At 37.2% G+C, this 24,259-nt stretch overlaps 1 protein-coding gene across 1 annotated transcript in view; it reads left to right on the top strand.

Annotated features, from left to right (window-relative positions):
- The window catches only part of LOC101568222 (cytochrome P450 2J2-like), a 55,252-nt gene that overhangs the window by 29,103 nt on the left and 1,890 nt on the right, over nucleotides 1-24,259 (top strand). The window contains exons 4-5 of the mRNA XM_023710064.1: nucleotides 18,645-18,786; nucleotides 20,856-21,043. Coding sequence (XP_023565832.1) covers nucleotides 18,645-18,786; nucleotides 20,856-21,043 — 330 coding nt within the window. The remainder of the gene's footprint in view (nucleotides 1-18,644; nucleotides 18,787-20,855; nucleotides 21,044-24,259) is intronic.

Raw genomic sequence — 24,259 nt, 5'->3', positions numbered from 1 at the left:
GTTCTCACTTTCCATTTAACCATGTTTGACCTTTCAATTTTTATTTCTTGTTTTAAGTTCTTACACTATGGAGAAAATAAGGTATTTAATATGCTGTTCTGATTTATTTCACTTATAAGTATATCTTCAAGTTGCATCCACTTAAATATATGAAAGCTTTGAGTTTATTTTTTCATACCTGAGTAATATTCCACTGTATAAAAAAGCCACATTTTTCATCCATTCCTCAGGTGAAGGGCATTATGGTTGTTTCCAAGATTTGACAATTACAAATTGTGCTGCTATATACATAAGTGCACATATATCACTATGATATGATGTTTTCATTTCTTTTGGGAAAATTTCCAGTAGGGGGATAGCTGGATTGAATGGAATTTCCAGTCCTAGTTTTTGAGGAGTCTCCACGCTGATTTCCATGATGGTTGCAGAAGTCTACATAACCCACCAGCAGTAGACAAGGGTTCCTTTTTTTTGCAGCCTCTCCAACATTTGTTCTTGGTTGATTTCTTTTTGATAGCCATTCTTTGTTGGGTAAGATGATATCCCAATGTTCTTTTAATTTGCATTTCATGGATGGCTAGTGATGTGGAGCATTTTTTTATGTATTTATTTACTTCTTGTATTTCTTTCTCTGAGAAGTGTGTATTCATCTCAGATGCCCATTCCTAGATTGGGTCTTTAATTTGTGGGGCCCTAATGCTTTTATTTCTTTATAAATTCTAGATAGAAGACTTTTGTCTGAGTGCATATTAGGTAAGGGTTTTTTTTTTCCCCAAATTTATGGGTTGTGTTTTCATTCTGTTGGTTATTTGACATGCAAAAACTTTCAATAAGAGGAGATTCCAATTAAATCTTTCAAGTATTTCCCATGCAGTTTGCTTTTTGTTCATGGACTGTTTGCCTACCCCTATGTCTTCAAGATTTCCACATACTTTCTCTTCGAAGAGATTTAGCCTTTCTGTTTTAATATTTAGATCTTTAATCCATTTTAACTTTAGTTTAGTGCATGGTGATAGATGTAGGTCAAGTTTTAGTTTTTGGCAAGTAGGGAGCCAGTTTTTCCAGCACCATTTGTTAAAGAGGTTATCTTAATTCCAGTAAGCTTGTTTGGACCATTTGTGGAAGATAAGATGACTGAGTGTGTTTGAAGAAGTATCTGCATCTTCTAGTCTATTCCATTGATCCTCGGGTTTTTTTTTTTTTTTTGCCAATACCATACTGATTTTATAACAGTAGCTTTATAGTATAATCTCAAGTTAGGAATTGTAATGCCTCCTGCCTTGCCTTTGTTGCCCAGGATAGCCTTTGCTATTGTAGCTTTTTTTTCTGGTTCCAAATAAATTTTAGGAAAGATTTCTCTAGGTTTGTGTGGTATGTTGGTGGTTTTTTGATAGGGATTGCATTAAATCTGTATAACAGTCTTGGGAGTATGGCTATTTTCACAATGTTGGTCCTTCCTATCCAGGAGGAGGGAATATCTTCAATTTTCTGAAATTGTCTACAATCTCTTTTTCAGAGTACTGTAATTTTCACTGAATAGATCTTTTACTTCTTTAGTTAGATTAATTTCTAAGTATTTCATTTTCTGTGGTACTATTGCAAAAGGTATTATTTCTAGAATTTCCCTCTCCGTGTTTTTCTTATCTGTTTAGAGGAATACGATTGACTTTTTGGTAGTGACTTTGTATCCTGCTATGCTACTGAATTTCTGAATTAATTCTAATAGCCTCTTGGTGGAGTTTTTTTTTTTTTTTTTTTTTTTGGTCTTTCAAGTAAAGTATCATGTCATCTGAAAATAATGATAGTTTAACTTCTTTATCTATTCTTATACCTTTTATTTCTCTCTTTTGTCTAATGGCTCTAGCTAGGGATTCCAGAACTATATTGAATAAGAGTGGTCATAGAAGATCTTTGTCTTGTACCTGATCTCAGAGTAAAGGATTTCAGTTTCTCCCCACTTACCTTTTTGTTAGCATTTGGATTGTCATAGATGCCTTTTATCAGATTGAGGTAGAAGCTGTCTATTTCAATTTTCTGTAGGACTTTCAGCATAAATGAGTGTTGCACCTTGTCAAAAGCCTTTTCTGGATCAACTGAGATGATCATGTGGTTTTTGGTTTTGGCTCTATTGACATAGTGTTTACATCTATAGATTTTCGAATGTTGAACCATCCTTGCATCCCTGGGATGAATCCTACCTGATCATGGTATATAATCTTCTTAATGATTTTCTGTATTCTATTTTGTAGGATTTTTGATTCTATGTTCATGAGGGAGATTGACCGAGAAGTTCTCTTTTTCATTGGAATGATTCTCTGGTTTTGGTTTCAGTATAATACTTGCCTCCTCGAGTGATTTTGGGAGAATTTTTCCTTTTCAACTTCATTGAAGTGTTTGAGGAGTACTGGTATTATATCTTTTGTAAAGTTCTTCCAGAATTCAGCTGTGAATCCATTGTGACCCAAATTTTTCTTTTTTGGTAGGCTTTTTTTATTACACTTTGTATTTCATTGGCTGTTACTGGGTTATTGAGAGTTTTTATGTGTTCTTGATTCAGTTTTGGTAATTTGTACCTTTCTAGAAATCTGTCCATTTCTTCTGTGTCTTTGATTTTATGAGAATAAAGATTCTCAAAATAGCTACTAATGATCTTCTGAATTTCCACAGCTTCTGTGGTAATTTCACCCTTTTAATTCCTTATTGCTTCAATTTGGGTTTTTTCTTTTCTCTTTTTGATGAGGTTAGTTAGGGGCTTATCAATTTTATTTACTCTTTCAAAGAACAAGCTTTTTGATTCTTTAATTCTTTGGATTGTTTTAATGTCTCAATTGCATTAATTTCTGCTCTAATCTTTATAATTTCCTCCTATCTTTGGGCTTTCGTTAGTTTTCCTCTTTTTCTAGACGTTTGATTTGCAGCATTAGGGTATTTATTTGTTCCCATTCTTTTTTCCTAATATTTGCATTCACTGCTATAAATTTCCCTCTAAGAACTGCTTTCATTACACCGCATAAGTTCTGATAAGTTGTGCTTGAATTTTCATTGAATTGTAGATATTATTTAATTTCATCTGTAACCCATTTACTGCTGAGGAGGGTGTTGTTGATTTTGCATGTATTTATGTGAATTTTGTGGTTTCTTTTCTCATTTATTTCCAGTTTCATTTCGCTGTGGTCAGATAATATGCATGGGATAATTTCTGTTTTCTTGCATATTCTTAAGCATGACCTATGGACTAGTGTGTGGTCTATTTTAGAAAATAACCCATGTGCAGCTGAAAAAAATGTGTATTCATCTGTGGCTGGGTGGAATACTCTGTATATGTCCACTAACTCCATTCGTTCCAATCTCTGGTTCAGTTCTGGTACTACTTTGCTAATTTTTTGTCTTCTTGGCCTATGTTTTTGTGATAAGGGAGTGTTAAGTCTCCTGCTAAGATTGTGTTATTGGTTATTAGATTTTTCATGTCCATTAAGATTTGTCTTATATAGTTGGGTACTCCCATGTTTGGTGCATACATATTTATGGCTATTACCTCTTCCTCTTGGATTTTTCCCTTTACCAGTATGTAGTGTCATTCTTTATTTCATTTGATTGTTCTTGGTTTGAAGTTGAGACTGTCTGAGAACAGGATTCTACCCCTGCTTTTTTCTGAGGTGCTAATGTATATAGTATTGTTTTCCATCCTTTGACTTTCAGCCTATGAATTTCTTTATGAGATAAGTGTATTTCCTTTATGCAGTATATTGTTGGATTTTGCTTCCTATTCCATTATGCCAGTCTATTTATTTTATTTGGTGAGTTGAGTCCATTTATATTGGTGGTTATAAGTAAGATATGTTGATTTATGATTGACATGGTATTTACCTGCTCTTGTATCCCCTTTTTCTCCTTCGTTTAATTGTTTGCCCCATTTGGTGGGTTCTTTCCATTCTCATTCATGTAATTGTGGTCATTTTGGTTGCTCTCTTGGATATCTTTTAGTAGTCTGTGTAAAGTTGGCTTTTATACTTCAGTTATTCTTTGTCATGGAATTATTTTGCTTCTCCATCAAACTTGAAAGAGAGTTTTGCAGGGTAGAGCAGTCAGGGCTGGAATTTGTTTTCTTGGAAGACTTGAAGTGCTTAACTGTATGATCTTTTTGACTTGTTGGTTTGTGAAGAGAAATCTGCCACTATTCTGATGGGTATTCCTTTAAATATTATCTGTTGCTTTTCTCTTCCACTTTGTATTATATTGTTCTTGCGCTGGATTTCTGGGATCTTAATTATTACATTCCTGGGTGTGTTTTTAAATGGGTTAATGTTATTTGGAGTTCTATATGCTTCACTTACCTGAATATCGGATTGTTTCCCCATATTTGGGAAATTTCTGCTATTACTTCTACCCATATTCTTTTTATATCATTTGTGTTGACTCCTTCTTTCTCTTTGATGCCTTTTTCATCTTTACATCATCTTTCAGATGTTGGATAATTTTTTCCTCCATCTTAATTGTTTTTAAGAGACCTTTTCTTGCCTTTTCACTAGCTGCAATATTGTCTTCAAGGTCTGGAAGTCTATCTTCCCTTTCATTCAAATGGTTTTGCCAGCTTATGATTGAGATTTTAATTTCCTGTATATCTCTTTGAATCTGCTTCATGCATTCTATTTCTTTCCTGTATCGCTCATTCAAGGATTATATCATTTTTCTATCCTCCTCTATTTTTTATCAGTGTCTTCTTTAGTAATTATTTCATTATACTTATCCTTTCCTTTTTTACTTCAGAGATTATTTCTGGTCTGAATTCCTCTGTACATTTCTGCAGTTGTTTCTTTACCCCAGACACTATTAGTTCAGAGATTTCAGGTGTGTGATTTCCAATTTCTTCTAAGTGAGTGTCTCCTGCACTTGTTCTGGGTAGTCTCAGGACCTGAGAATGCATTTTGGTCCTTGTCTTTGTCAGCTTGTATAGCGCTGTCCTCTGACCTTTGTTGTAGAGCTTTGGTACCATTATTTCCTTAGCACCTACTGACATTCTTATCCAAGAGATATTATATGGTTAAGGCAGTTTCAGTTTTGTATTCACAGAACTATAATTAGGAACACTATTAATGGGTAATAATCTTCAGCAACTGACAAACGTTTATAACTAATAGGTTTGTATTTTAGACCATAAGAGCAAATATTATGTCTGTGTAGCTAAGCAGATATTAAATTAGGAATTTGTATTTAAATTAATTCCCCTAAATTTTGTCTGATCACCTCCCCTTGATGTACATGGGGTCTTCCAGGCAGACTAGTCCACCCCAGTTACCTGTTACACCCTCTCTTGATTAAGAGAGAAAGGGAGAGGATGCTCTTATAGATCAAGGTCTAGCAAAGTGTCTCAGCTTACCGGTCTAGATCTACCAAGTTCTAACTCCTCCAGATGTGCCTGGCTTGGGTTTGGCTGCTGTTCTCAACTTCTTCCTGCTGCAGCACACTGGGTCTGGGCTCGGCTGGAAAAGGGATCCAAGACATGGGCAAGCAGGTGGAAGGTCTCTCTCATGCTCCAGGCCTGGGCTTTGGCTGTCATGGTAACGCTTATGCTGGATGGTTAAGACCAAGTTAAAGCAATACCTGTATAACTGCAAACGTAACTTTTGCTATGTGAGGTCAGTCAAATCTGAAAGTTTACCCTGGAACCATGTACAGCATCTTGTAGCTCTTCTGTCAGTGTCTGCCATCTGGATGAGTCACATCCATTGCTTGACCAAATTGCTTTCTGTGAGAGCCTGAGAGAAAATTTTTCCTCTAGGTGACTCTCCTTAGGCACACTATACATCACCAGTCACTTTCCTCTGTGGCCCCATAATCTCCCTGATGAGAAAATTTGGGGCACAACTGAGTTACAGGATGTCACAGCAGAGGTTAACTTATGTCCTCAGCCCTCATTGATCTTAAAGGGCTAGGGCAAATATATTGGCTATCTTTTTAGCCCATCTATCTCTCTGATTTTTGGTCTGCAAATTTAGTTGTTAAACATCCAGAAGAGAAGGTGAATGACATTACCTTGTAACAGAAGCCATTGAGCTTAACATTAGTAGCTACCTGAATATCAAACACCTTAGACATAAAATGGAACAGCTATTTTCCAACCACCATCAATATTCTAATATTTAAATCCCTACATAATGTTAGAAACTAACAATTGCACATTGTTACAGAGAAATTTGGAAATAAAATCACATACAACATTGTATCAGAACAATCCTGACATTTTGTGACATACTTACATTTTCATTTGACATAACATAGCCCTTTTAACCAAACTTCTCTATCTAATACATAGAATTTTTCACCTAACTGATTATCCTTAAATGAGACATACATCACAAGGATTTTTCTTTCTCCCTCTCCCCATTTTTTTATTTTTTATTAGGAATTTGAAAGAAAGTCAAAAATAAGCAATTTTTGTTGAACATTTTAGAAGACCTGTACACTTGGAATCACGGGTATACGTAAGACAGTGTGAAATTAGCAAATGAGTTACCATACATATGTGTAAATCTTTGTTTTTAAATTTAGTTGAATCCAAAACCATTTTTAAGAGAAACCCTACTGTAATTTTTTGAATGACTTTTATCTTTGAACCAATGACCAATTTATTGAGTTTGTCTCCTAAGAGAGTTGATAGTATTCAGAGATCTTTGTAAATGAACAGAAAGGTTGGCCACACCTCCTACTCATCAATAGGACTCTTCTCTGAATCAAAAAAAATTTTTTTTTTACTCTAAGGAATTTTTGCTTAATTAATTTAAACTTTTTGATTTACTGTATAAACCAATTTTGATATGATGTAGACCAGCTGGTAACTTAAGAAAAGTCATGCTTTTAAGTCTATACCCCAAATTGTAGTATGAACAAATGACCAAAAAGAAAAAAAAAGGGGAGAAGGGACAACTGTTCACAGAATGACACATAGACAAATACACGATACACACAAACAACCATCTATACAAAATTATCAGTGCAGTCAACTACATATTTCTTGCCAGATTAACCTATGGTAACTCTAATGGGGGGAAAATTTTATATAATTATTAATAGACTAGTCAGGTTTTGTAATTTTTTTACAAGTGAAGATCTCTTATCAAAAAATTTTGAGAGGAATAGTCTTTTATCTCTAATATGTATGTTTTGTATTATTTGTCCTAATGCAGGTAAAATTTAGTTAAGTTATGCTTATATATTTTCCCATCTATTTAGACCTTAGATTTTCATTTTGTCAGTTCCTTTATTGTAGGCCCCAGGTTGGATTTGGCCTCCTCCTTGTTAACTTTTTTTCCAGATCTGACTTCATGGTATATAGCCTGATAGTCCACTCTGGTACCCAAATAGGTCATTTAGCAGTCTCTGGAAGAAATACAAGCATATCCTCTCCCCCAGGTTACTAGTGGACTGGGTCCCTTCCATTGTCCAGTATGGAGCTCTCTCCAAAGACGCTTCCTAGCCTTTTTGTATGTGTTTGATGGAATTGGCTTTTTGCTGTTGTACTTTCATCTTTTGTAGAACTTAAAAGGTTAATAGTGTTTTATACATGAAGAACATTGTTTAAAAACTTTCTGGGCCTGTGTTGAAGTCTAATGAGACTGTTTGTGGAAGCCAGAAGCATTTTGATGAAAAGTGGCATGCGATGCAGAAGCATGTTTAATAGCATCTGAGGGAATAATAGTTTTATGTGGACTATGTGGCATGTGTAGACATTGTAAGGGACCTTGAGATGGACAAAAAAACCCAGTGGGCATGTACTGAGTTGGGAAAATAATTAAAAAGTTGGCAAAGAGTGGTTAACTCTGGAGAGCTTAGCCTTAGAAAGAGCCTGATTAACTTTAATTAAGGCATTTGTAGCCTTTAGTGTATTTTCTTTTCTTTCTTTCCTTTTTTTTTAAATTAGGGGCTGAGTCTCCCTTGAGAAAGTCAAAGAGAGGTCTTAACTCATAGATAGTTAGCTTAAGAGCTGTGTGTAGCCAATTAATGTTATCAAGTACAGTCTGAAAATCATTTAGGGTTGCAACATGTCTAACCTGGACCTGAGCAGTTTGGGGCACAGTTTGCCTCTGTTGAATAAGGTGTAGGTGTCTTAAATATGAAAAAGGTACCATAGTGTGTATCTTTTTAGTAGCTATTACTAAACCTGCATTGTGGTGGGCATCATCTAATTGAGTAAACATTTGATGTAATGTGGATATGGATTCATGTGCCAAGAGAATGTCATCTATATACTGGGTAATGTACGCCAATGGATAGGCCTATTGAACTGATTGAATGGCTGCAGCCACAAACTCTTGTCACAGGTTTGGACTATATATCATGCCTTGTGGTAGACAACACCATTGAAAACAGCATATGGGGGCCTGAATACTAATAGAGGGCCAACTAAGAGCAAAACGTTTTTACCTTCATGGTTGAGATGGATAGGAGATAAACATTCTGTTAAATCAATCACCATAAGGAAAAATGTAAAGGAATAGCTAAAGGACTGGGCAATTCCTGTTGCAGTGCTCTCATAGGTTCCATGGTATGATTGACTGCCTGAAAGTCCTATAGCAATTCTCACTTTCCTGATATATATTCTTTAATTACAAAAATTGGGGTATTCTCAGGGCTATTGCAAAGTTTTAGGTGCCCTGTCATCAGCTGTTCATTTAACAGTGTATGAGTTCAGGGGCCACTGATCAAACTAAACAAGGTCATTAGATTTGCAAGTTATCATGGATGCCATCCACGGGGTTGGAAAAGATACCAACGCCCCTCCTGAAAATGTCCTATGCAGAAAGGGGGTTTTTTCCCCCCTTGATTATTTTTACCAAGCACTTGATTGGGACAGAAATCTTATTGTAACATCTGCTGAGCCACCAGGGAGTAAGGACTGGCCAAAAATATTCCCATAGCCTGAAGTATGTCACTAGCTGATAGATTGACCAGTATATGGGAGTGGACATAGAGAATAATATCTAGAATGGCCTTCTACATCCCTGGAAATTAGCAACTTAGAACTTCTGCTAGGGTAGGAAAACTTTATCCTCCCTTGTAAATCTGTAGTGACCACATCCAAAGACCATGCCTCAGGCCAGTGATGCTGAGCAATAACTGAAACATTTATACCCATGTCTAATAGTCCTTTAAATACTTTTCCTTTAATAGTCAGCTCTGAATGATTTTAATTTGTTGAACCCAATAAGTATTAGGAGACCTAAAACAGTTGAATTGGGTTTTTTTTTTTGTTGTTGTTGTTGTTGTTTTTTTTTTAATAAATTTTAAAATTTTTCCAAGGGAAGCATGAACAATTGAGCAACAAGAGTACCTGGAGTGATTTTTCCAATGGTTTGGGTAATTGAATAATAACTCTGAGTTTTCTAGTATGATCAGCATCAACTACACCAGGCAAAACCTGGAGACCTTTTAAAATGAGACTGCTGAGGCCTAACAAGATTCCCACTGTACTCTGAGGCAAAGGTCCACAGACTCCAGTAGGAATAAGTTGGGGCCCCATGCCAGGAGTCAATAGGAATCTGGAGGAGGAACTGAGGTCCAAGCCTCTACTGTCGGTTGTTGCTCACCAATGATCAAAGATGCTTGTGGTGGAGGAGGGGAAAGCCCCATTGTTTTCTGGGGCCAAGGTCAACCCATGGGAAGTTTTCCTAAATGGGCTGGCCTTTCTCATCAGTTTTAGATTTACAGTCACTTGCCCAATGGTACCCTATATCTATCATATGAAATGGAAGGTTTTATTGAAGAAACAGATAAAGGCTGTGTTGTCTATGGTGTAGCAAAACAGTTTTGGGCTACATGTCCCTTATCTCCATGATGGAAACAAATGACCTTACTTTTCCCCCTTTTTCAGACTGTGGATGAATAACCTGAGTAACAGCTGCCACCAAGGCAGTGCCTTGTGAGCACGAAGGGCCAACATACACACAAATCTGAATCATCTCAAGCAGTATAGTCCACTGTTTCTGGTCTCTTAAAGCCTCTTTACACCATTTAATTTATTTTCAAAGGCCAATTGTTGAACTATTATTTTGCTAGCTTCTCTGACATTGATAATCTCAGTAGCTTGCCACAAACCTGCAGCAAAATCTTGGAAAGGATCATTAGGGCCTTGCCTAATAGATGCCAATTTAAGGGAAGTTTCATTCTCAAAAGGGAGTTCCCTCCAGGCTCTAAATGTTGATCTCTTCTTCGCTAACAGAGCTGCAATGTAAATGTCAGTTGATTGTTTATGCTAGCAAAAGCACCCTTTCCAATTATCAAATCTTTTGTAATTGTTAAGTTGTGAACCCCACATAGTGAGCTGCCTGTTCCCTCAATATTAAAAAAGAAATTATCTTTCCACAATAATCTCCTGGATTCAAACATGTTTAGTGGTTTCATGTTGGGTGTGTCTGTCATTGTGGTATTCTGAATATGGGTGGCTTGTCATGACATGCCAGTTACTGCTAAGATGTCTCTCCGGTAGGTGGATGTTCAAGAAGAAGGGGGTGGTGAATGAAAGCAAGAGACAGGAAAAGGAATATTGTGGGACTGTCCTGCTTCAAGGTTGTATATGGTGAGATTTTTGGACTTATGTGGAAACATGAGAAGTATAGAATTCTTTATCCTATTTTTAAAATATAAGCTAATTTTTAAATTTTTTTATCATATTATGTAGGAACTTAAAGTTCAACATATCAATACTTGATGAAAAATACCTGTTCCTTATTATGCCTAAGATGTTTGAAATGCAGTGAGATAGTGAGGTTAAGCTTGATAGCCTAAATCATTTGATAATAACAATAAGCTTGTCTTCTGGATGGTTAACAACATAAGTTTGCAGACCAAAATTAGAGAAAAAGGAGGGCTACAAGGAAAGCCAACATTTTGGCCCTAACCTTCTAAGGTCAATTAAGACTCAGGACATATGAGAACTTGTACTGTAACATCATGTACCTCGGTAGTGTCCCAAATTTTCTGATCAAGAAGATTATGGGGCCAAAGAGGAAAGTGATTGATGATGTAGAGTGTGCCTAAGGAGAGTCACATGGGGAGAAGACACTCTCTCAGGCTTTCACAGAGAGCACATTGGCCAAGCAATGGCCGTGACTCATCCACATGGCTGCACTGATAAAGGTTCTACAATCTGAGGTACAGGATCTCAGGATAAATCCTGAGGGGATTTCATTGACCTTCTCAGACCAAAAAACTTATTCCTTTTGAATCATTTAGGGCCATAGTCTGTTGTCATAGCATTTCTACGAAACTCAAGGAAAAGGGAGCAGCAGGGCCATAAGTAGCAACAGCTTGTGTTAATTCTTTTAAGGTTTCAAAAGGTGCAGATTCATGAAGACCTACAACTTAGTTTTGATCCGTGACTCGACAAAACTTTCCTGAGCTGCCATGGCCAGGATTGCAGCTTGTGGCTCCATAAAACCCATGGAGTGTTTCGGTTTTGCCCAGATTTTCACCACAGACACTATCTTGAGCATAACAAATTTGTGATGCCAGCAACATGCATGGCCAATGCCAAGGCCACAGGATACCGTAGTCATGACCCTTCTACATAGCACCAGGTGCACAGGACTGTAGCTGGTGGTACACACTACCCTCTGTGGCTGGGTGGAGCAAACAGATGGACGGGCAGCTGGGGAATCCCAGCTGTGTCTGCCTAAGATTGGAGCTCGAGGGCTTCTCAGAGCCCAGGTTTTGCCCCTCCCCCAGGCAGCACTGTTTTGCTTGGAATCAACTCTTCACAATTTAAAATAACTTTTTCCTTTTTTATCTAATTGAACAAAACTAGAGGGCTTAAACTCTATCTGCTGTACTTTTGTTCTACCCTCCTTGTCCTGTTTGGGACTTGATTTTAAAACAGTACTCCATGCTAAGTCCTTTATGTTAGTCTTAGAAAGTAGCAAAAATACAAAAACCAAGAAAACAACAAACATGTTTATATACATCTATAAACATCTATAGTCTTTGAAACTCTGTTTTTCCCATTTTTCAACACAATCAAATGTTTCCTTGTTAGGCTCCTCTCAAGCCTCTTTCTCTCTTTGTGCTTCTTTATCTCCCTGGCCCTAGTGAGCCTCCATCCCCAAGTTTCACACCTAGTGCTCCAGCACCAGTGCACACCTGTGGGGACTACTGCTGGCTCTACCCAATCCACTTCCCTCCCTCATGTGAGCTCTGTGGAAGTGATTCCTCTGCCCACACTTATCTGTAAGGGCATCCTGATCAGGCACCAAATGTAGGGATCCATTGGTCTTACTGCAGATGGTTCTACCCAGGGAGACATGGCAGCAGGAATGAAAAAGATAAGGAGATAAAAGCTGGGCTAGGTGGTCGTTTTCTGTCTGATGTTCAAAACTAACCACCACACAACAAAACTACCCTTTATTTATACTTTTTCAGTGTTAGTAACATATGACACAAGGTTGCCTGGCAACTAATAGCTGAACTAAGCCAGACATATCTCAGGAGTGAGGTAGCTTGTCTGCTTTAGGCACTGAGACCCAGTCCCACCTACATACATTTGAACAATTTCCTGCCCTCCTGCAGCTCCCAACAAGCCTTGTGGCTGAGGACTAGCTGGCAATTTTTTTTCTATTCTATTGGTTGTCTTTTCACTCTAGTGGTTGTTTTATTATTATTATTATTATTATTATTATTATTTTGCTGTACAAGACCTTTTATATGATACAGTACCATTTGTTGATTCTTGGCACTCTTTGCTCTACACTGGGGCTCTTTACAAAATCCTTTCCTATAAGATTTTCACCTATTTCCAGCAATTTGAGCATGTATACTTTAACATTTAGTTCCTTGATCAATTTTGATTTTAGTTTAGAACATAGTCACAGATATGGGCATAGAGTCAATGTTCTGCTTGTGGATAGCCAGTTTTTCTGACACCATTTATTAAAGAGGTGTTCTTTTCTCCAATGTACATTATTGGCTGTGTCATCAAAAATCAAATGGTCAAATATGCTTTCTGCATCTTATGTTCTGGTCCATTAATCTTGATATATGGTTTTGTGTGACGACTATGCTGTTTTTATCACTGTCACTTTGAAATGCAGCTTCAAATCCAGGATATTTTTTCTTTGTTTGTGTTTGTCTTAATGTACCAGAAATCAAAGGCAGGACATTGTGTTTGCCAGGCAGGCACTTGTACCCTGGACTATATCCCTGGTCCCAGGTCTAGGATTTTGAGTCTTCTCACTTTGTCGTTATTACTCAGAGTTGATTTTGCTGTTCTTAGTATCTTCTATTTTCATATGGGTTTTCATAGGTTTTCCCATTTCAGTAAAGAATGCTGTTAGTGTTTTGATTGAAATTGCATTGAATCTATCAGTTTTGGATATAGCCATCTTGTTATATTGGTTCTGCCTATCAAGAATTATCCATTTTCTCAAGCCCACTTTGACTTCCATTTTCAGAGTACTGTACTTTTTATTGTACAAGTCTTTTACTTCCTTAGTTAGGTTAATTCCAAAATGCTTAATTTATTTTTGATGTCATTGTCAATGGTATTATTTATCCTAGTATCTCTTTCATTTGATTTCTTACTAGTGTACAGAAAAGCTATTGATTTTTCTGTGTTAATTTTGTATTCTGATACATTGTTGAATTTGATTATTAATTCTAAGCAACTTTTCATGATATCTTTGTGGCTTTTTCATAGAAAATCACGTTGCCTGCAAATAATGAATTTCCTTTTTCCTTGCTTGTACATATTGCTTTCTTTTTCTTGCCTGATTGATTTTTCTAATGTCTTGAGTACTGCATTAAGTAGGACTAGTAGTGAACAGCCTTCATTCTTGATTTTAGAAGGTAGAATTACACTTGTTTCCCATGTATTATTGTTAGGTTTTCATAAACTGAATATATCAGATAGAGATAAGGCCCATCTATACCTATTTTTCTTACTGTTTATAACATGAATAGATGCTGAATTTTGACAAAGACTTTTTCCTGCATCTATTGAAATGATCATGTGATTTTATTTTTTTGCTTTTATTTAGGTTATATATGTTACATTTTTTATTTGCATGTGCTGAACCATTCTTGCATCCCTAAAGACCACTTGGTCATGTTGGATAATCTTTTGAATGATTTGTTGCAATCTCTTTGCCAGTATCTTACTAAGTTTTTTTGTATCTATATTAAGGAAAGAGAGCTATAGTTCTTCATTGGTTGCACGTTTGTCTAGTTTTGAAATCAGGGAGAGCTTCCAGAAATGATTCTGGAAGTTCTCCTTCCCTTTAAAATTTCATTAAAAAGCTTGATTAGCATTGGTATTAGATCTTATTTGAAGTTTTTGTAGAATTCAGCAATTAATCCACTTGGATTTGGACTTTTGTTGGTAAGTATTTTATTGGTCATTCATTGTAATTGCCGCTATAGGATTATTTTAAGTTTTTAGATATTTTTAATTCACCTTTGGTATTTCTTATCAAATAATTTATCCATTTCTTCTGAATTCTCTAATTTATTGGTATAAATGTCTATAAAGTAGCTATTAATAATCTTAATTTAGGCAGTGTTCATTGTGATTTCAACTTTTGCATTTCTAATTGCATTAATGTGGATTTTTCTCTCCTTTCTTAGATTGGCTATGAGCGTCAAAGTTGTTTATTATTTTGAAGAACCAATTCTGTAATTAATTAATTTTTATAATATTTATTGACCTGAATTTCATTGGTTTCTACTGTGATCTTTATATTTTCCTTATTTTTATTTGTTTTGGGTTGGATTGTTCTTGTTTTCTAAGGCTTTAGTGTACATAGTTTGGTTGTAACATGCAGATTCAAAGTATAGAGCTTCCTTCTGAGGACTGCCATCATCTTGTCGCATTCATTCCAGTACATTACACTGGAAGTACTGTTTAGTTGTAGAGGCGGTCTTATTTCCTGTTTGGTTTCTTCTGTAGTGCATTGATTATTTAAGAGTGCATTCAATAGAACATTTGATTTATTTGTGGTAGTGAAGTAGTGAGGTCCAACAATTTAACTGAGTTTACTAACTGATTTATCTGATCTTTTGTATCCACTGTTTGCTTCCTAAAGTTGGGTATGCTGGTGTTTTGTGTGTGTATGTATGTATGTATGTATGTATGTATGTATGTATAATTGTTATCTATTTATGAAAGAGAAAGTCTGAAAGACATCTTCACATGACTTCTGAACCTTCTCCACATTCTCTTAGCCTCATAACAATACCAATACCCCTATTTAATTGACCTGTCTTACTTCACTTTTGTAGAACCAACCATTCCTGACCTAGAGGCCCTCTAGCTTAAGAAGTATAGGAAGTCTTGCACAAACGTGAAATGGTCTAGTGATCATGGACCAGATGACCAGATCCTTGAATTTTAGACTATAATTTTGGGCTATGAGTTTTGGAGAGCATGAGTTTTTTGCTTAAATGTGTTTCTTTTATATGGCATACCTTTGGACTTTTATTTATTGAGTCATACTGCTATTCTCTGGCTTTAGATTGGGAATTGAGACCATTCAAATTAAGATTTATTACTGAAAAGTATTCACTTGCTTTGTCCTGGCATTATTTTCTTGTTGCTGTCACCTTCTTCCTGCTTCACTGTTAAAGCCCACCCCAGGGATACTCATTCTATCAGACTTTTGGACATTGTTGGTTTGTCTCATACAAGAATATCCTTGAAAATATTTTGGAAATTTTTGGAAAATTTTTGACATGTACGAATTCTTCAGATGGTCTTTATTATGGAAATGGTTTATTTCTCCATCAATTTTGAAATAGTTTTTTTCAGGATATACCAGCTTGGGCTGGATGTTATTTCCTTTTAGAGCTTCTAACCCTTAACTCCAAGCTCTCTGGTCTTTAGGATGTGTATTGGAAATTCCACAGTAATTTTAATGAGTTTATCCTTATAAGTGATTTGTTACTTTTCTCTGACTACTTGATTCTGTTCTTATGTTTGACTTCCTGGATTTTGACTGTGATATGTCTCAGAAAAACTATTTTCTGATCATGGCTACTTGGGGTTCTATTTGCCTCTCTTCTCTGTATATTCTAATTCTTTTATGTGTAACCTTTTCTACTATTTTAAGGAAACACACATTTAAATATCTGTGCTTTTTGCTGATTGTTTACCACAATTAATCTTCGATTAGTGTTCTTTACATCGTGTAGGAACTGTTGGATCCTTTTTTATAATGAATTAATATTTTAAGATATCTGTCATTAATTAGTCACCCATAAAAGGGCTGTCCTCTAATTCTGTCTTCACAGTGGTCAACTTTCCTGCCCAAACTTACAATTAAATTTTTAATCTTCCAATTTCTATTTGTAACCATTTTATGGATTGTAATCATTTTTTATGTTTGTCATTCACATTTTGCATCATTTTATTTGCTTGCTAGCTATCTATTAATGTCTTTGGTAGACATGCTGACTATCTTGTTTATGTGGCTCATTGCCTATTTACTTATGTCTTTTCTAATCTTGCCAAATGCCTCATTGATCAATTTATTATCTTCTCTAGTATTTTTTAATATGTCATGTACTCATATTTTGGTTTCCTCTCCTTTGATACCCTGTGGACCACCATTAGGGGCGTTTGGAATTTAGAGAGGCATTTTGTTGCCTTGTATTCTCCTGTTTCTATTTTTTTTCTTTTTTATTATATTGAAGTTCATGGGTTGATTATAGAGGTAAGCTTTGTTGCTCTTATGGAAACCTCTTTAGTTAATGTCTGCTTTTCAGTGGATATCTCTTACTGTGACTACTGGCATTTGCGTCTGGCCCAGGAAGCAGTCATCTCCATTTATCTTGGAGAAAGGTTGCAGCATATTTGCTGTAGTACCCAGTTCTTCTAATGGACCACAGTATTTTTTGTGTGTGTGGTGCTGGCACTTGAACTGAGGACCTTGTGCTTTCCACATAAGCACTTATTCTACTCAGCTATCTCCCTGGCCCTTGGGCCATGGTATTCTCAATGAATGATGATCTCTAGGCAATCCAGTTATTGGTATCACAACAACAGCATAAACTATGTCACCTTATCTGTAGTATTAAAACCAGCAACTGTAATATCATTAAAGACAAACTGGATATTCACAAACCCTAAGGATCAATAAGGTACTGTCCCTAAACCACATTAAAAATACTAGACAGCTACTAAGTTTTCCTTCTACTAACAACAGAACAGTATTTTAAAAAAATAGCATAAATATTACTAGTTAACTAGAGAATCTTAGAACTTAATAATTATGCTAGTAAAATTGGAATGTTTTAGTTACTTTTCTCATTGCTCAGACAAAATACCCAACGTTCATAAGTTAAGCAAGGAAAAGTTCATCTAGCTTACAGTTTTTAGGGGCTTCAGTCCACAGTCAGCTGGCACAGTCAGTATTTTTTGTGTGTGTGGTGCTGGCACTTGAACTGAGGATGTCTCTACAGAGGTGAATAATTAATGGCGGGCAAAAAGTAACAAAACAAGTAAGGAATAACCCCAGCTCTTTCTGCCTATTTTATCTTATCCAGGATACTTCAGGCAGGTAGCACTCACATCCTTATTCCTAGTGCCTTGAATTCTGGTACTGCACCATGAACAGACTCAGTGCAGCATAATCTAGATTCAACCACTTCAAAATGAGCCTCATCTATAACTTCTTAAGGCTTTGGAGTGCTATCTGGACACAAACTATAATATAGAGGGTGTTAGGAACTGGAGAATGAAAAATGTTCAAATATTAAAATTCAGTGTGATGAGATAGGGCATCCTATTTAGAAGTAAAAGGAAATTAATAGTGTTAGAAAACAGTCATAGGGAAGAGTGAACAAGGAGAATAATAGAATACTTTAAAAAAACAAAAATCACACAATGAAAAATAAAGAAAAACTTTGGGACAAGATAAGAAGGAAAGAGACAAAAGAAATTAAAGAGAAAAATGATTTTTAAAAGCACATTTCCCCTAAAACTGAAAGAAATAATTAAAAATAGAAGAAATTTAAATAATTAATTCAAAGAACAAATGCTAATGTGTATTTAAATGAGTAGCTTGTATCCAAACTCTGCAGTCTTATGATACAGCCAACCAGGGTTTAATCCACCGAGTTTTACGCCTTGGGCTTTTGAGGCACCTTCCCTGCTCTAGAGGTCCCTGTTTTCCCTCCAGACTGTGATTTCTGTTCAAGCCAAGGTGTATCCTTGTTTACATTGGTAGATGTAAAAATCATTATTCCTCTAGTCTCTGCTAGGAGTAGGCCAAGGGACTAGAGTTTGAGTGGATTATTGGTCTTGTTGTTCCCTCTCTTTGGGCTTTGTCCTCATCCCGGATCAGATTGGTCAATTAGTTCAGTCATCTGCTGCCCAGCTATAATTTGATGGATGCTCATATCATACCTGGGTTACCTGTGGAATGCCTGCTTATGTAAGGAAGGCCTATGTACAGGTCTGTGTGGCTTCACTTGACTTTTTTCAAACAGTGAATGTTGAAGAATTTATTTTAACTTCTAGTAGGAGAAGCAGGTGGACACTAATGGTATATCTGCTTCTTTAGAAATAACTTCTCTTTACCCTTTCCTTCAAACTTTCTGCTATGTATGGTAGCAATCTAAGACTCTCTGAATGAACTTTTAATAAAAATTATCCTTTCTAGCACACAAACAAGACCGCTTCAAGTTTTGATGAAAAAAACCTCATCTATAGCACTTTGGACCTCTTTTTTGCTGGGACTGAAACAACATCCACAACACTGCGCTGGGGTCTGCTATACATGGCCCTCTACCCGGAAGTCCAAGGTAAGTGTATTACTGGCTTGGAAATTATTAGCATTTTCCTATGCCACAGATTACTTGATGAAACTAAACTACTGTGTTTACTACACATTATTCTTATACCTCTCCCACAGGCTCTCTTCATTTCATGGACAGTAGCTCTTGCCATCATGTTTGTGCACACAGGTTTCAGAACAGCTTAAGCAGGTGATAGAAGGAAGCTGCAGTTCTCAAAATTGTGGAGGAAAAACAAGTTTTGTGAACCAAGACCAACTTTTGTCCCTAAGATTAACATGGGATGGATGGCACTGGAGAGTTTCCCATGTAGAGTGATGAATTTTTATGCCACCTGTTTCATATATTGATTTAAATTTATTCTTTATTTATGTATTCATCTATGTATGTACATATTGGATTATGATGGAAATGCATTTCCATCTAGGATTACATTTTTAGAAAAAGTTTGAACCTTCTGAGTTCAGATGTTGCATTAGGGTTCTCAAGAGAAGAGAATCAATAAAAAATATGCAAAATTTCCAAGGGGGTTTACTAGGTAGGATTAAAGGATCAGATGCAGAAGAACCCACAGTGACCATCTGTAAGCTGGAAAATCAGAGGGTCAAGTATCTGCTCAACCCAAGAAGATGGAAGCCTCACAACAGGAAGAATGAAGGACAAACAACCATCAAAAATCAAAGGACTGGGGCCGGGGAGATGGCTCGGTGGAATAAGAGCTTCACTGGCAAGCACAAGGGCCTGAGTTCAATCCCTGGTTCAACCAAAAAGAAAAAAAGAAAAAAAAATCAGACTAGGAGCCCAAAGTGACTAGAGTCACTGGATAAGTCTGCACTGGAAAGCTGAAGAAATTGGAGACCTATCCAAAGGCAAAGGCAGAGACTTGAGCTCTTCCAGAATGAGCATGCTTCTTTCTCCTTCCTTTATTCATTCTATCCAGGATAGTAGTATGGATCAAAGATCTACACTTGGAAGGTCAGTGATCAAAGATCAGTGATAGAAGCCAGAAAGTTGCACCAGTAGAATGAAGGATCTATGCCAGGTCGAGGGATCTGCATTGGAGCCAGGAAGTGATGTTCAAAGTAAGGACCAGAGCACTCACAAAGAGAGCTGTAGCCATCCTCAGAAACAATGAGGACTTGCACTCCTCCATTGGTAAGAACATGCAAGTTCATATCAGGAAATCCAACATGGCAAGCTTCTACAAAAGAATCGTCAGCACACTACCTTCCCCTCCCCTTCTCCTTTTATGTTTTTGGCAACAATCCTCAGGTGGAACTTCCACACCCCAAACTACTCTGATTAGGTGCAACTGCATGTTACAAGATGACCATTGGTTAATCCACCACAATCTTCTTTTGGATACTCACTTAAACCAATTCAGGTAAATCTCAAAGAATCTCAAAAATAAAAGAGGCAAAGAAATTGAGACTAAAAGATTTTTAGTAGTTTGCAGCAGTAATGTAAAACAAAATTTATTGTTCACCTTTGACTTCTCTATGTCCTTATGAAGTTAAGATCTGCTGTATCTGAGGGTTTATGTCCTATGCTCAAAATACATGTGTTGAAACCTCATTTAAAATGTGATAGTATTGGAAGGTGGGGACCTCCGGTATGATTAGCTCTCATGAGTGGAAGAAGAGATTTCAGAGCCCTGTATTGCACCTTGCCACATGTCAGCATACAGCAAGAAGCTACAATCTATGAGTGAGAATATGACCCTACCAGATGCTAAGCTTGTTGGAGATTTGAGCTCGGATTTCCCAGGTTACAGAACTGAGAAATAAAATTCTGTGGTTTGTAAACAGCCACTTTAAGGAACTTTATTGTAGCAGCCTCAGTGAGAATTGACCCTACTCTGAACTTAGCTGTGCACATCCAATTCCTTATGCCACCTAGGCTTAAGGAAATTTAGAGCATTAGCAGTTCTCTAAATAATCCCTATAAGGATAATGTTCACTTTGTTGATTTATAGACAGACACTAGTTACAAGTAAGTTCTGAGAGACCATTCCCATGTCTATACAAGAAATCATAAAATTTTAAGAAATAATTGAACCCTCCTCCCATCTCTTTCAGAAAAAGTACATGCTGAGATTGACAGAGTTGTTGGCCAGAAACAGCAGCCAAGCTTGGCCAACCGAGAGTCCATGCCCTATACCAATGCTGTCATCCATGAGGTACAGAGAATGGGCAACATCATTCCTGTGAATGCTCCCAGGGAAGTGGCTGTTGATACCACTTTGGGTGGATACCACCTGCCAAAGGTAATTAGGCACTCTTAGCCTTTGTTTTTGTCTTTGAGATCATCCTAGAAAAGTGTGCTAGGAGAGGTTCCAGTCCTAAGGAATCACTTCCATGAGCAGAGTGATGCATCGCTTCTGATTGTCTCAATACCTCACATCCACAATTTAAGGAAGAAAGGGTTGTTTTGGCTCATAACTTGTAGAGGTTTCAGTCCATGATTAGGTGGCTCCAAGGCAGCATGGCATGACAGAGGTGCATAGTAGAGGAGAAGCAGCTGATGGCATTATGAGAAGAAGGAAAAAAATAAAAGAAGGAGAGATGAAGACATATCCTACCAGGTCACACTCCCAATAACCTGCCTCTCCTGACAAGGATTCTGTAACGTGTCATAGTTTGGAAAATTCTGTAACAAAATCCTATAGTTATAGAATGTTAAATGTGCAGGGACATAGGAGACCCTCAGATCTCAAATTATGCTAACACTGCTGTTTGTGACATAATTTCCCCACCAACAGGACTTCAACTTACAGCCCAGTTGTGGGGAATTATTCCAAGAAAGGAAGCCAGTTCTGGGTGTGCAGTATGACTTATAAAGGGAGAGACAAGAAAGACATTTATTATGGAACAGTTATCTGTATTATAATACTAACCTGTTTCACAATGTCTTAGTTCTCAGAATAACTTATTTTCATCTTGTAGATTAAATTGAGGCTCAGGAAAAGTTTGCAGATCTCTGAACTACAACATGACAAATTTGATATCCAGAACCAGCTCTTTGGTTACAATCTTCACTACATAATGATCCTGCTCAGGACTTGTTTTTATTTAACTAAAATAATCTTCCTCAGGTTTTCTCCATTGTCCCCTATTAAATTTCCTGTCTTCACAAACAGAATTCTCATGTCATGCTACCTACAATGAAGATCCCCACAGTCAGCTCCTCTGTGTCTCTGGTGTCTTCTATGCACAAAGCACATTTTAGGTGTCTTCCTTTGTTCTCTGGCCAACTTGTTCAGGCTGTGTGGGTCTATTCTAGTTTGTTTAAGTTCCTCGGAGTAGGATTTACTCAGGAATGATCTCCAGTGGCATAACCGACAACTTTCCCACTCAACGTTTCAAGGTAGTGCCACTGCCAAGCCAGGCAGGAACTGCTTCTTTTTTCACTGAGCATCCCCTGGGTTGTGGCTAAAACCTGAATATGCCAGCCAATGTTTGTATTTTTCTTTTTTTTTTCTTTTGGGCAGTTTTTATTTTTTTTTATTAGATTGACATCTTTTTATTTTTTTATTTTTTTTATTTTTTTCAAAGTTTTATTGATAAACAGATAGCAATGAGACAGTTTCAAATCAAATCGGAAGTACAGTTTCAACAAATAATACACTGCATATATTCTTCTTAGTGGTTAATTGCTGTACAAGATGCGGACTTGTGATCCTATATACAAACACCATTAGAACAAATCATTCTATCACTAAGTTTTAGCATAGGGTTCAATAATCATGTTGGGCACCAAAAAAATCTAATTGCACATAAGTCAGGATCCATAGCTTTGATATCAGATGGCCTAGTTCAAGAAATAGCTCTATGTTTACCAACTATGTAACCCTGAATTATTGTAATTCTAATTCTAATGGGGTAACACACAGCTATGATCCCAGCACAGGGGAGGATCAGTAGGAGTCTGAGCTACATAGTGAGACCCTGTACCAAATACATAAATAGAAAGAAAAAGAAAGAAAGAAGAAAGAAAGAAAGAAAGAAAGAAAGAAAGAAAGGCAAAACAGAAGAACCTGTCCCCAAGATGTATGGGAAAATGATCTGTTAGAACTGGAGGCAGGCACTTTAGTGTGGGCTGCAATGATATGGCTTGTATATAGACGCCTTCCAAAAGCCTCATGCAGACATGAGGGTTTTTGGAGGCAGTTGTATGTGTGGTGTGTGATGCTGGGATTAAAGATATGATGCTCAAATCATGGGTTCCCTGTCCATAAGTGTGAGTGCTACTCACCTTAAGGGCCAGAAGCTGGGACACGGTGAGTGAGAGACAACCTGGGACCCACAGATCCTGAATAGACCCAGAGCACAGGCCTGGCAAGTGAGTGAGATGACCCAGTGCCTGCAGGATCCTGAATAGACCCAGAGTGCAGGCCCGGCAGCGAGTGAGCGAGACATCCCGGGGTCCCATAGGATCCTGAATAGACCAGGAGCACAGGCTCAGTGAGTGAGAAGATCCTGGCCTGCCAAACCCTGAATAGAGCCAGAGTGCAGGCCCGGTGTGGGAGTGAGACAACCTGTGGCCCGTGGATCCTGAATAGACCCAGAGCATAGGCCCGGAGAGTAAGTGAGACTGCTGAAAGCCAACAGATCCTCATTCGACCCAGAGTGCAGGCCCAGTGCAGAACCCTTAAGCAGAACTCCCTGTAAAAAGGCTAGAGGCAAGACCCACCCAGCTGATTCAGGAGCAGAACACTTTGCCAGAGTGACACAAAGGGTTCACCTCTAATGGCTGCAGCAGGAAGAAGTAGAGCTCAGCAGCCAGACCCCAGCCAGATCCAAGCAACACCCACCTGGAAGAATCTCAGCTTCATAGATCCGGACCTGGTGCTAAGATAGAAACTCTATCTAAGCTCTACAGCAAAGGTAAAAAGACCATGGTATACAAAATGACAAAGAGAAGGAACAAAATGCAGTCTCAAGCCCCAAGTCCACCCAGCACAATCGCAGGAGACACTAGCACTGAGGAAGCTGGAAATCACACACCAAATATCTCTGAAATAATAATGTTGGCAGTAAAGAAACAACTGCAGAAAGGAATAGAAGAAATCAGATCAGTTAATTCCAGAACTAAAAAATTTAGTGATAACTATAATCAAAGAAGTACTAACTGCTTCTAAAGAATACACTGATAAAAAAATAAAGCAGAATATAAAAATGATGGAACCCCTTAATAAGCAATTTAGGAAAGAAACAGAATGTATGAAACAGGTTCAAAGTGATATACAGGAAATTAAAACCTCAATCACAAGCTGGTAAAACCGTTTGAGTGAAAGTGAAAACAGACTTTCTGACCTTAAAGACACCATTGTAGCTAGTGAAAAAGTAAGAAAAGATCTCTTAAAAACAACTAGGATGCAGGAAAAAATAATTCAATACCTGCAAGACGATGCAAAGATGAACAATGTGAAACTAATAGGCATCAACGAGAAGGAAGGAGTCAATACAAATGACATAAAAAA

Source organism: Octodon degus, unplaced genomic scaffold (genome assembly GCF_000260255.1).
Source record: "Octodon degus isolate 3935 unplaced genomic scaffold, OctDeg1.0 scaffold00016, whole genome shotgun sequence".
NCBI classification, from domain to species: Eukaryota; Metazoa; Chordata; class Mammalia; order Rodentia; family Octodontidae; genus Octodon; species Octodon degus.
Note: the sequence above shows the minus strand (reverse complement) of the source record. Positions and strands in the feature narration are given on the sequence as shown.